Below are 13,342 nucleotides of genomic sequence, written 5' to 3'. Positions count from 1 at the left end.
AAAAGTTCCCAAACCATGACCAAATCAAAGTGAATGCCATTACCCTATTTTCTTTTAAATTAAGGTTGTAAGTTCCTTTTCCTAGCCTTTCTTTTTCAGTCCTAGTCTAAATATCTAAGCCACTCGCACCCATATGAAAAGACTGGGGCAGCAAGATGATGTTGCACCTTTTTTGCATTGATACCTAACTAAAACTCTAGGTTTACTAAATAAACACACAATCTTAGGTTACACCCAATGCAGCTAGGGCCAAGGTTAGGCTTCAGGGAAGTAAGGGAACTGTCCTAGGACCATGGAAGGGGTAAGAGTGAGAAGAAAGCAGCATGAACTTTGAGTTATTATTGAGCATTTTTCAATTAGATTAAAGAATATTCAAGAAACTAAAATAAGTTTAGAATAATTCTGCTATGTACTTTTTTTTGGTACTGGGGTGGAACCCAGAGGCTTTCTACCTCTGGCTATACTCCCAGCCCTATTTTATATATTTTTTAAATTTGGAAACAGGGTGTCACTAAGTTGCTGAGAGCCTCGCTAAGTAGCTGAGGCTGGCTTTAAACCTGTGTGATCCTCCTGTCTCAGCCTCCGAAGCGCGGGGATTACAAGCGTATGCCACCACGCCCAGCTCTGCTATGTACTTTTGAGCCAGCAACTTCACTATTTCTGTATGAAACTGTTCCTCTTAGAGCCAGGACACATATGTTCCTGGCATTTCTCAGGCAGTGATCACTAGCACCAGCCTCCACAGCCCCATGTCTTCCTATCCCTCTGCTACACAAGACACTCAGCAACAAGAGGGCAGAACTATCTTTTGCTTGGCCGATATTGTGTGTTGTTCTTGATTGAAAACATCCTATCATGCAAAGATGCTATCACGTCACAGGACTTTTGATTTGTCAAAACAATTCAGGATCCAACTTTAAAATGTTTACTCACTAGTAAAAGTTCAAACTGACACTTTAAAAAGGTCACTGCAGCATTCTTGTGCCCCACATCTCAGTACCTCTTTCTTCCTCACATTTCAGGGCAGTGTCAATTTGGAAGTGTCAGAAAGTTCCCTGCTTGCTGCCAGGTCTCCACTCTCTGCTTTTCAGCCTCCAAGCTTTTCTAAAGCCTGGAAGGACTCTCAACTCATGCTCAGACTCAACATGAAAGTGCAAAGGAGTTAATATAACTCTCATTCAATGGAGATAGGAGCCCCTGGCCTTCCACCTCTCTGATGGACAATTCTGGGGTATATTCCAATGGTTTCTGACCATCCTTAGCAGAATTAATCTAGTTGCCAACAACTGTAATAAAATCAATAATGGCACCCCCTTCCTTCTTTTTAACTTCTGCTGCTCCCTGAGATCAACTCTCAAAGTATCTGTACCCAAATCTTATTCTTTCTTTTGAAGAAAGACTTTGCAAGATGCAAAGGAATGAACTAATTCTGAAAATTCATAGTTAAAAAAAAGAAACATCTGTTTTTTCTTATACAAACTATACTCCTCTCTAAACATAGGTAAAACGCAATTTCTCAGTTAGGTGTCATGGTGCATGCCTGTAATTCTAGTATATCTGGCAGGCGGAGACAAGAAGATCACAGGTTTAAGCACAGCCTCAGTAAGCAGTGAGAGTCTCAGCAACCTAGTAAGACCCTGTTTCAAAAGACAAAATAAAATAAAATAGGGCTAGGGGCGTAACTTGGAGGTAGAATGCTCCTGGGTTCAATCCCCAGTACCACTAAAACAAAACAAAAGCCGTTTCTCTTTTACATAAGGATCACAATCTAGTGAATTCAAAAGATCCAAGAAATTATCATTAGTGAGTTGCTAACATTACAAAAGAGACAACCAGATATTCTAAACATGACCCATGGGAGCCAGCCTTCAGATGACTGCACCAAATGACACATATCTTCTGGCATTCACACCTTTGTGGAGTCCTCTCCCAGAATGTACTAGAGTGTGAAGAGAATAGCACACAGCAGAAGTGACAGTATTCCACCCCCAAGACGACTTTGTAAAAGACTATAGCTTCCTTCATGGACAATTTTTGTCACTATCTTACCATCTCTTAAATTACATGCTCTGGGGGGAGCCAACTGCCTTAATGGAAGTTATCCTTTAGAGAAGATCTCAAGACAAGGAACTGAGAGAGGCCCTGGGTCAACACCAGCAAAACCTGAGCCCAGAAGGAACTGAGAGGTCAGCTACATGTGAGCTTAGGATCAGATTCTATCTCTGAACAAGCCTTAAGATGTGGTTCCAGATGGGCATGGCACACCTGTAATCCCAGTACTTGGGAGGCTGAGACAGGAAAATCACAGGTTTGAAGACAGCCACAGCAAGTAGCAAGACTCTCATGAACGTAGTGAGACTATTTCAAAATAAAAGTAAAAATAGGGTTGGGGTGTGGCTCAGAGGTAGAAATGCCCTAGGTTCAATCCTCAGTACTCCCCCCAAAAAAATAAAAAAAAAAGATCAACTGATAGCTAGTATTTGCTCCAAAACCACTGAAGGTGAGGACCAAGAAAATGGGTCAACACAAGGAGGAAAACATGATGAAAACATGTTTGACCCTGAGTTGCCAACTGTTAAAGATGGATGCCAACAGAGCTCATTTACTATTATTTTCTCTGCGTTTGTAAATTTATGAAATTTTGCTTTAAAATAAAATAAAATGGGTGACTTTGGAATTTTTTTATCAAAATTAAGGGGAGGAGAAAAGAAAATTTCAAGTCAAATTCTACTTTGATCATTTCTGAAATTTCTAGAATTGAATCAGTTTTTTGCTTCTCCAAATGTCCAACAAATATAATTGAACACTGACCTGAGGAGGTTCAAAGTTTGGTCGCCACCAGTTACCAATGCAGTCGTCAATGACCCAGTCTTGCAGGACTCCATCCTGACGACCCAGTATCTGTAAAAAGAAATGATACAATTACCAATTCCAATCTCGAAGACACTTGGGGCTAGGGGACCCAGGAGGGGGGACCCAGGAGGGATGACCCAGTCTTGCAGGACTCCATCCTGACGACCCAGTATCTGTAAAAAGAAATGATACAATTACCAATTCCAATCTCGAAGACACTTGGGGCTAGGGGACCCAGGAGGGAGGACACCAAGAGTTGTGTCCATGTATTTTTCTCACACTCTGTACCCCAATATGATGTAAAATTGTAATGAACAAAAAAAAAAAAAAAAAAAAAAAAAACCGAACTGATATAGGTAGCCGGGCGTGGTGGCGTGCGCTTGTAATCCCCGCGCTTCAGAGGCTGAGATAGGAGGATCGCACGGGTTCGAAACCAGCCTCAGCTACTTAGTGAGGCTCTCAGCAACTTAGTGAGACCCTGTTTCCAAATAAAATATAAAAAAAAGTCTGGGAGTATACTCCAGAGGTAGAAAGCCTCTGGGTTCCACCCCCAGTACCACCAAAAAAAAAAAAAAAAAAAATCCCCGCGCTTGGGAGGCGGAGACAGGAGGATCTTGCAGGTTCGAAGCCAGCCATGCTGGCTTAAGAGACCCTGTTTCCAAAAATAAAAAATAGGTCTGGGAGTGTAGCCCAGAGGTAGAAGGACTTCCAGGAACCTCAGTACCACAAAAACAAACAAACAAAAGAATTGATACAGGTAGTAAACCAAATATACTTACGAATATCCTCCTTTTTTGAAGAGAGTATTTTTGGCAGCAAGCCTAATAGTGACAAATAACTACCAAAGTCCTTCCCTATAGATTTCATCTGCACAATTTCTTATAAACTATTTATTCATGTCATTATGCCAAAGACAAATATTATTAGTCCAAAACTGGCAATCTAGTATAAATATAACATTATGGGACCAACAAATCTGTTGCTATTCTCTGGTTATATACAGGAAAACAAAGTAACATACAATAGTTTTTCTAGAATCAATTATAGTTTCTATGAATCATCTACCTAGCCAAGTTACAGAAATAGGTTTAAGATGCAAAAGTCCTCATTTTTATTATTCTATATAACATAACATTAAATGTATTTGTGTGTGTGTGTGGTGGTGGTACTGGGGGTGGAATCCAGAGGCTTTCTACTTCTGGGCTATACTCCCAGACCTTTTTTATATTTTATTTGGAAACAGGGTCTCACTAAGTTGCTGAGAGCCTCACTAAGTAGCTGAGGCTGGCTTCGAACCCGTGCGATCCTCCTGTCTCAGCCTCCCAAGCGCGGGGATTACAAGCATGCGCCACCACGCCCGGCTATTAAATGTATTTTGATCAAATTTATACTCTACACATTTTATATTTTTCCGGTATTGGGGATGGAACCCAGGGGCATCCTACCTCTGGGCTACACTCTCAGCTCTATTTTTTATTCTTTAGTTTGAAACAGGATCTCACTGAGTTACAAAGGGCTTCACAAAGTAGCTGAGGCTGTCCGCAAACTACAAGCCTCCTGCCTCGGCCTCCCAAATGCTAGGATTATAAGAATGAGCCACCACACCTGGCCCTTTACACATTTTCATTGGTCAAAAATGGTTCTACAAGGTTAAAAGTAGGAAAAAGCAGTGCCCAGCCGGGCACAGTTGCACATGCTTGTAATCCCAGCACTTGGGAAGTTAAGACAAAAAGGATCATAGGTTCAAGGACAGCCTCAGCAAGTAGAAAGACTCTCATCAACCTTGAGATCCTATTTTAAAATAGAAATAAAAAGAGGCTAGGGAATAGCTTAGGGGTAGAATACCTCTGGGTTCAATCCCCAGGACACACACACACACACACACACACACACACACACACACACACAGCAGTATTCTACCCTGCTTCACCCATTTCAGCTTGCTACAACAATTAACTCCCAGCTGTTTTTATCCCTAATATTTGCCTCTATTTCAGAATTGTTTTTAAATAAACTATTTTAACTTTACAAGCCGAGCGTGGTGGTGCACACTTGTAATCTAGCATTTGGAAGGCTGAAACCAGAGGATTGAAGTTTGCAGAAAGCCTCAGCTACTTAGTGAGGCCCTCTGCAACTCAGTGAGACCCTGTTTCAAAATAAAGAATAAAAAATAGGGCAGGGGCTGTAGCTCGGAGGTAAAATGTCCCTGGGTTCCATCTGCAGACCCGCCAAAAAAAAAAAAAAAAAAAAAAAAAAAAACAACCATGCACAGGCACCATGAAATTAGACCAATGATAATAAAGAGAAATTTCTCAAAGATCCCAAACTGGAAGGGAGTGACTGGGCAGTAAGACAGTTTAAATATAAGCATTAAAAACAGAAATGGCATCAGTCTGCTCAGGAAGCAAAAGGGTCCTGGAGTATACCTTCATAATTCTGAGATTAGTCCATCTTAGAATTTTTTTCCTAAATTATAAAAGTACGGGTTATGTAGTCATTTTCAGATATGCAAAATCTCTGTTGTTTCTTTTCTCAGGGAAACTAAAGAGGGTGTCCACTACCAAAATAAAGGAATGAACTAAGAATACACCGGATTTAGAATATTAGAATCTAACTGGAGAGAGACTGGGGAAGCCCTAGGACTCCCAACTGTGAAGCAGGGCTGAGTGTATCTAATACAGATAGGAGCAGAACAGGAATGTCTTTTAGAAAAAGTGGAATTGAGCTGGGAGTGGTCACATGCCTATAATCCTGGTACTTGGGAGACTGAGACAGGAGGATTGTAGGTTTGGGGTCAGTCTCAGCAACTTAGCAAGACCTTGTCTCAAAATAAACTGGGTGTAGCCCAGAGGTAGAATGCCTGAGTTCAATCTCCAGTACAAAAACACACACAAAAAAAGAAAAGGTGAAATTTATAGAGTAATTTTGTTTGAACTGAGAAGAACTTTGAGCTCCCAGAGAATGAAATTAGTGATAACAAGTAAAATGAAGTTTTCAACTCTAAAGAAAAAGAGTTATACAAGTAAGGAAAAGTAATTGTAATTTACCAATCATTGTGGCTAATTTCTACCTAATCATATTAACTTAAATACTGAATACTGAATAATCAGGTATTGATAATGGAAGAATAGTGGGGGGGTATAAATGCATCCTTGTCTATAATAGGGAGATACTAGGGTGATTTAGGTTGTGTGTGTGGTACTGGGGATTGAACCCAGGGGTATTCTATATCTGAACTAACTGCTCAGCCCTTTTGTAATTTTTTGTTGTGAAGCAAGGTCTTGCTAAATTGCTGAGGCTGTCCTTGAATTTATAATCCTCCTGTCTAAGCCTTCCAAGTACTAGGATTACAGGAATGTGCCATCATGCCCAGTGTTTTTAGGTGTTTAAAAAATTAAAAGCAAGCTTGTAATCCCAGTAGTTGGAAGGCTGAGACTGGAGGGTCACAGGTTCAAAACTAGCCTCAGCAATTTAGTGAGACCCTGTTTCAAAATAAATAATCAAAGATAAGGCTGAGGGCATACCTCAGAAGTAGAATGCTCCTGGGTTTAATCTGTGGTACCACCAAAAAATAAAAAATAAAAAATAAAAAATAAATGGGGAAACAGAGCCAACACTGGTAGCACATGCCAGTAATCCAAGTACCTGGGAGGCTAAGACAGGAGGTTCACAGATTTGAGGCCAGCTTCAGCAACTAAGGGAGACCTTGTCTCAAAATAAAAAATAAAATAGGACTGAGAGTATAGCTCAGAATTAGAATGCTCCTGGGTTTAATCCCCAGTACTAAACCAAACCAAACAACTGGGGAAAGTGGGTGTAGGGTCCATAGGAAGTCTCTGATTCATCTTTGTGAGTTTCTGTAAATTTTTTTTTTGCAGGTCTGGGGATGGAACCCAGGGGAATTTGACCTCCAAGCTACATCCCCTGCCCTGTTTTTTATTCTTTATTTTGAAACAGGGTCTCACTGAGTTGCAGAGGGCCTCACTAAGTAGCTGAGGCTGTCTGCGAACTGTGATCCTCTGGTCTCAGCCTCCCGAATGCTGGGATTACAAGCGTGCGCCACAACGCCAGGCAATGTGCATGGATTTTTAAACACTCCTCGTAGAGGGCAGGCCAATAGGTCTTCTCAGTCATTTGAGTTTGGGAGATTTTTCTCAAATTATGCTTTGCTAATTCTTCCTATTCTTCAGTTCTATGTATCTATAGTTTATATTGATCATTCTAATTTTATCTTTTCTCAACCTATAGTCTATCTTTTCATCTTACTTTTGGTAGAATGAAACTACCTTTTAACTCTCTGTTGGGGTTGTTTCTAACTTTAGTTTAATTTTTATTGGCTAAATAGTCCTTTTTTTTCCTGGGCGTAGTGGCACATGCTTATAATCCCCGTACTTGGGAGGCTGAGTACAGGAGGTTCAGTGTTTGTGGACAGCCTCAGCTACTTAGTGAAGCCTTCTGCAACTTAGAGAGACTCTGTTTCAAAATAAAGATTTAAAAACAGGGCTGCAGGTGTAGCTCGAAGGTAGAATGCCCCTGGGTTTAATCCCTAGTACCACACACACACACACACACACACACACACACACACACACAAAATATTTTTAATGCCCCCCCCTTAACAAATGCAGTATCTACTCTTATCACACTCCAAATATTAATCATTGTTTTGTGTTTGGGTGAATTTTCCACTTTTAATTCCTTTTGTTTCTTTTTAAGAAGTTTTTCTCCCACAAGCCTAGTAATATGTGGTTAACCGCTTCTACGTGTAAAGCATTTTCAATTCTAGGTGTATGAATGATAGGGCTTTGCTCTTTCTTTAGAAGATTCCAAAATAGCATCACTCGGAGTTTCCCTTGGACTAGTCATTTTCCCAAGAAACAAAATCCCTGATCTTCTGCCTGGAATACACAGGTCTAGTTAACATTCCGCCAGTGAGCAGAGGCTTTCTGTACTGTGCTACTCCAATTTGTACTAGATGCTCTCGGCCCTGCTTCACTGCTTTAGTCTAGGAGTATCATAATGAATTTGGAAACTTTCATTGTTAGGTGCTCTCTGATTTAAGTGCCACAGAGAATCAATCAGCAACCAGTCTTTGCCTAACTGTACAGAACAGGGAAGACAATCTACGTATAGGAATATGTCTGGTATAGACTTTCAACCAATTTAGTTTTCAGCCCATGCAAGCACCCACTTTTATAGGTACCTCCAATCCCTTAACCTTTCTGGGGTTCTTCAGTGCTGGATTCTGGACTGTCTCCCTCCTTCTGAGCTAAGGCTTCTGCAAAGTCAGTTATGATTTGCCCATCTGCTTTCCAGAGTCTCCAAATATTTTTCTTGCATTTTCTTCATTTTGCACTCCTTCAGTGCTAGTGTGTGTGTGTGTTAACTAGGATTTATATATTTTTAAAGTGAAGTTTTCAGAAGCAGAAGTAAGCAGGTAGGTTCAATCTACCACATATAAATGGAAGTACAAGCAGAGCATATCTAAGAGTTATAATGTATTTTAAAAATATTAGAAAAACAAATCAATAGGTCAATAGAAATGGAATTAGAGGCAAGTTTAGTTGTTTCTCCTTTGCTTTTCTGCGAGAAAAAGGTTTTTTGCAGAAAGTATATATTACTTTTATAATTATGAGGGAGGAGATTGCATGTTAAAAAAAAGTATTTAATTATAAAACCATCTACATCTCAACAGCCTTCACTTATATATGCATTTGGATACAACTCTTCAGCAGCAGACATCAGAATGATTTCTAAAAGTGGTGGCACATGCTGTAATCCTAGTACTTGGGAGGCTGAGACAGGAGATCAGAGGTTCAAAGCCAGCTTCCATTAGCTGGCTTTGAACTTAGCAAGACCATTTCCAAATAAAACATAAAATAGGGCTGGAGGTGTAGCTCAGAGGTAGAATGGCTCTGGGTTCAATCCCTAGCACCACAAAACTACAACTAAAAATAACAGAATACAATTTGGGCAAAATCCAAGACATGAAAAACTCAAACAGGCACCTTTGTCTTATGCAAAATTCTACAGGAACCTACTCTGGAACAAAACTACCTCCATTAAAATCTCCAGCTCTACTACTGACTGGCTGTATCACTTCACAGAAGTTTTTTCTTTGCGCCCAATTTCCTTATTTGTAAGACAGGATTAATACATACTTCCCTTAGCGGTTGTGATGATTAAAGAAGTTACTGTATGTAAGCACTTAGAACAGTGTCTAACACAGTAAGAACTCAAAAATGCTAGGTTTTCATTACTGTTACATCAACATTTCAATTTTTCAAATGTTAAAATAAGTCCAACTAGCAGAAAAATCAACATTATACTAACACTTGGGTTTAAGTTGTATTTACTGAAAATAAACATTCAAAATAAAATTTTTTTTCACAGACATAAAAAATAGTTATAAGTTGATGGCATTCAAATGAACAACAAAACCGTCAAAGTTAAACAGAAAAATACCTCTGTCATTAAGCGTTTTAGTCCTTCAACTTCATCTTCTCCTGGATTAAGTTCACCACCAGGTCTGTATAAAGGTTAAGAATTTCAGCTTTCAATGTGATATAATTTGGGGATAACAGGAAGAACACAATAATAGTTATTTTTATCAGGTAACTGAGTTAAGACAAACTGTACAATGTCATATAAGGCATTCACAACAAATGTATGTCAAAGGCAGAAGAAACAACACTCGGAAGTTGAATTCATAAAGTTAATTTACCAGACTAATGCTATACACCCTGGCTTTAAAAAGAAAAAAATATGTAACATAACCTAAACATAAACACAGCTGCTGGTCACCAATCCATCCCAATCACGTCTGGAATCTATGTGGTATAAATAGGGTCTAGAAGTACCTAGGGAGCATTAGACCACATTTGTGAGGTCTGAGAAATGGGACATATTTCAAAAAATTCAATCTAAGTTTTTGGGATCTTTCTTTTTGGTTTATTCTAATCAAACAGTTGTATATATTTAAAACATTTATGAGCTCAACTGACAAAACTAAAAAATCAGAGAAAATACCATTCGAAGACAGAAATAATAGCAGTTGCTCTTAATAAATGGTATTACATCTGAAAACTGGGCTTGAACTATTCTGTTTCATCGGGTTTCTACCAAGATCAATCATTAACATCAATAACATACAGACACATGCAGATTCCAGTCAGAAAAATAAATGAACATTATACTGGAGCAAACACTCGTGCTTTTTTCTTTCAAAAAACTTCAACAGCAGAGTCTGTTGAAATAAACTGCTTAAATTGTATTCCAAAGCTGCATGAAGCAGCCATCCTATACAAAGCTGTCTTAGCCAGGTGTGGAGGCACACGCCTGTAAATCCAGTACTTAGCCAGCTGTGGAAGTGAACACCTGTAATTCCAGTACTCAGAGAGGCTGAGACAAGAGGATGGCAGGTTCAAGGCCAGCCTCAGCAACTTAGCAAAATCTTGTTTCAAAATTTAAAAAAATTAGGAGTATAGCTTGGAGGTAGAATGCCCCTGAGTTCCCAGTTACCGCCCAAAAAAGTTGTCTTGCTGTTAATTTCCAACAACTTACAATTTGAAGAAAGTTGTTCCCAGCTGAAGCAGTAACACATGGGGTAGCCGGTGCTCGTGTACAATCAGAACCCCTTCTACAGTCCTCCTCATTCCAATTTTGTCAAATTCCTCCCTCATGCGCTGGAATCTGGCTGCAACAGAGCTGTCCTTCTCATAGAGGGGCTCTTTTGTACCAAAAGTGTAATTGGTAAGAGGGTACCTGTGATCCAAAGATAAACATCTAGCATGAGAACTGACAACCGTAATTTATCACAACAGATACCAACTACATATTTAAAAAATGGTAAAAGGTGTACACATTATGCTAAGAGACAAAGAATTTGTCCAAAGTTACACAACCAGCTAAGAGATGGCAGAGACTGGAATCTCCTCTTGGAAACTTGAAGCCAGAGTACCATGTGATCAAGGAGCCCGGCGTGTGCCAGGTAACCTTTTAAAATGCAGCCAAAGCCAGGTGTGGTGGGGCATGCTTATAATACCAGCTCTTGGGAGGCTGAGGCAGGAGGATTGTGCAGGTTTGAAGAGAGCCTCAGCTATTTAGTGAGGCTCTCAGCAACTTAGTGTGACCCTGTTTCCAAATAAATATAAAATAGGTCTGGGAGTGTAGCCCAGGGATAGAAAGCCTCTGGGTTCCACCCCCAGTACCACATAAATAAATAAATAAATAAATAAATAAATAAATAAATAAATAAATGCAGCCAGGCAGGAATGGTGGTATAATTTTGAAACAGGGTCTCACTGAGATGCAAAGAGCCTAGGTAGCTGAGGCTGGCCAAGAACTGCGATCCTCCTGTCTCAGCCTCCCAAATGCTGGGATTACAAGCATGCGCTACCACGCCCGGCCATATTATTCTTTTACTATGAACACCATAAAGCAGGGGCTACATCTTACTTCCTTACCAAACTGTAAACCAGGCAATATGCACACTGCCTGGTACAAGGCAGGCATTCATTCATGTACTATTTCATAAACAAAAATTTATTGAGGAAGAGGAAACTGTTTTCAATTTAACAGCTCATTACTCAGGTGAACTGAAGTTCACAACACTGATTATTTCTGGATATTGTATTTACATAGGAGAGGGAAAGTGCTGTAAATCAACCCACAACTTTAATGGAGCAAATATTAAAACATTTGTTGAAAGCACAACTATTTCCCCAATTCTACATAGTGACCTGATGGAAATTGATCCAGTAATCAAGGCAGGACAAAAAAAAAAAAAAAAAAAAAACCAAACACAAAAACCTGTGGGTTCTAGTTCACATCATCACTGACAGTAACCCACAAATTTATTTTCCCAGTTTTTTAAAAAGAACATTTGTCTTTTCCATTGCATAGGAATCTTGTGAGATTTTTAAAGTCATATAAATTAATGGGCTGCACACTAATAGCTACAAAGACTTGTATACACACAAATAATGCCCGATTTTTATTAGGTAAATTTCCAAATCAGCACCTGTTTTGCCAAGGAAGAATACTAATAAATATCTTCTCAATTTCAAGTGACTTTTGGTTGGTGGGGGTGCAGTTCATTTATTTAAATATAAAAACTCTTGAAGTGTCTTACCACAACACCAGTATCAGCAAATCCTCCCACTTTTAAAACACTGACCAGAGGCCAGGCATGGTGGCACATGCTTGTAATCCTAGCGCTTGGGAGGCTGAGACAGGAGGATCGCACAGGTTCAACGTCAGCCTCAGCTAATGAGTGAGGCTCTCAGCAACTTAGAGAGACCCTGTTTCCAATAAAATATAAAATAGGTCTGGAAGTATAGCCCAGAGGTAGAAAAGCCCCTGGGTTCCAACTCCAGTAACACACACACACACACACACACACACACACACACACACACACACACCATTGACCAGTATAAACTGGTCACTTTCTATTAGATCAGAACCATGTTGCCTCAAAAGGGAACTCTCAAAAATGACAAAAAGTATATTGGCAATTTCTTGTGCAAGACACACCCCAAATGCCAATTACTACAAGACATGACTTTTGAAAGTTATCTTGAAATACAACGGTTTGCTTAGGAGAAAGGTGTGTTGAACACACTATGGGTTCTGTGGGGCAACACCCCTCTATGGTCTGAAAGCCTGCCACTCTAATTCCAACCTGGGGCCTAGGTTGCCTTTGATGAGATAGATAATAAATATGAAGGCATGGGGCAGCCTGGATAGCCCTAAGAACACAAAATGTGGTGCATTCAGAAGGTGAAATACTATAAAGCATATATATATATATATATATATATATATATATATTTTTTTAAACTAGATCTTTTCATACAGGTAAACTTCAAAAAGTTACTATTTAGAGAAAAGCGAAAACTGCAAAAATGGGGCCACGTTATACAATTCATTCCAAATAAAAACAAACAAAGCAACACCGTACCTTCGATGTGAGAAACAGAAACGCTGAACCGGAAAGGATAAAAACCGCACTTTCAGGTTGTTTACCTCTGGTGAGGTGAGGAAAGTGTGAATTCAACGCAAACTTCCATAGCACCCATAATAGTCATTACGGGAGTACAAAGGAATGGGAACAAATCGTCTCAAAAGGGGAAACCTCTTCCAAACAGGGCTCTCAGCCCTTAGAGCGGGAGGACGAGGAAGGAGCCCTAGTTGGGAACCAAGGAAAGCGCGCATCCCGGAGCGGGCAACCGGGATGTGGGCAGGCGGGGAGCCCGCCGACCCTCCGGGGCCGCGCCGGAAGGAGACGCGTCCACGGGAGAGCTTACAAGAGGGATGGTCGCCAAGGCCGCGCTGCACTTACAGGTTGATGGTGCGCTCCAGGGTGAGAGGCTTGGTCTGCTGGATGTACTTGTTACCAAACTGGTTGACCCCCCGGGGCCAGCCGGTCTGCGAGCGATTGGGCGGTACTACAGACATGCTGGCAAGCTCTGGCACTGGCTGCAAC

At 40.2% G+C, this 13,342-nt stretch overlaps 1 protein-coding gene across 1 annotated transcript in view; it reads right to left on the bottom strand.

The window, feature by feature from the left end:
• NUDT21 (nudix hydrolase 21) overlaps window positions 1-13,314 on the bottom strand; it is a gene marked incomplete at both ends in the record, with an annotated part of 28,140 nt that extends 14,826 nt beyond the window's left edge. Inside the window, 4 exons of the mRNA XM_080703525.1 lie at window positions 2,812-2,901; window positions 9,319-9,382; window positions 10,417-10,617; window positions 13,199-13,314. Of these exons, the coding sequence (XP_080559651.1) occupies window positions 2,812-2,901; window positions 9,319-9,382; window positions 10,417-10,617; window positions 13,199-13,314 (471 nt within the window). The remainder of the gene's footprint in view (window positions 1-2,811; window positions 2,902-9,318; window positions 9,383-10,416; window positions 10,618-13,198) is intronic.
• Between the last annotated feature and the right edge of the window lie 28 nt (window positions 13,315-13,342).

The sequence above is a fragment of the Muscardinus avellanarius genome, assembly GCF_963383645.1.
Source record: "Muscardinus avellanarius genome assembly, chromosome: 10".
Taxonomy (NCBI): Eukaryota; Metazoa; Chordata; class Mammalia; order Rodentia; family Gliridae; genus Muscardinus; species Muscardinus avellanarius.
Note: the sequence above shows the minus strand (reverse complement) of the source record. Positions and strands in the feature narration are given on the sequence as shown.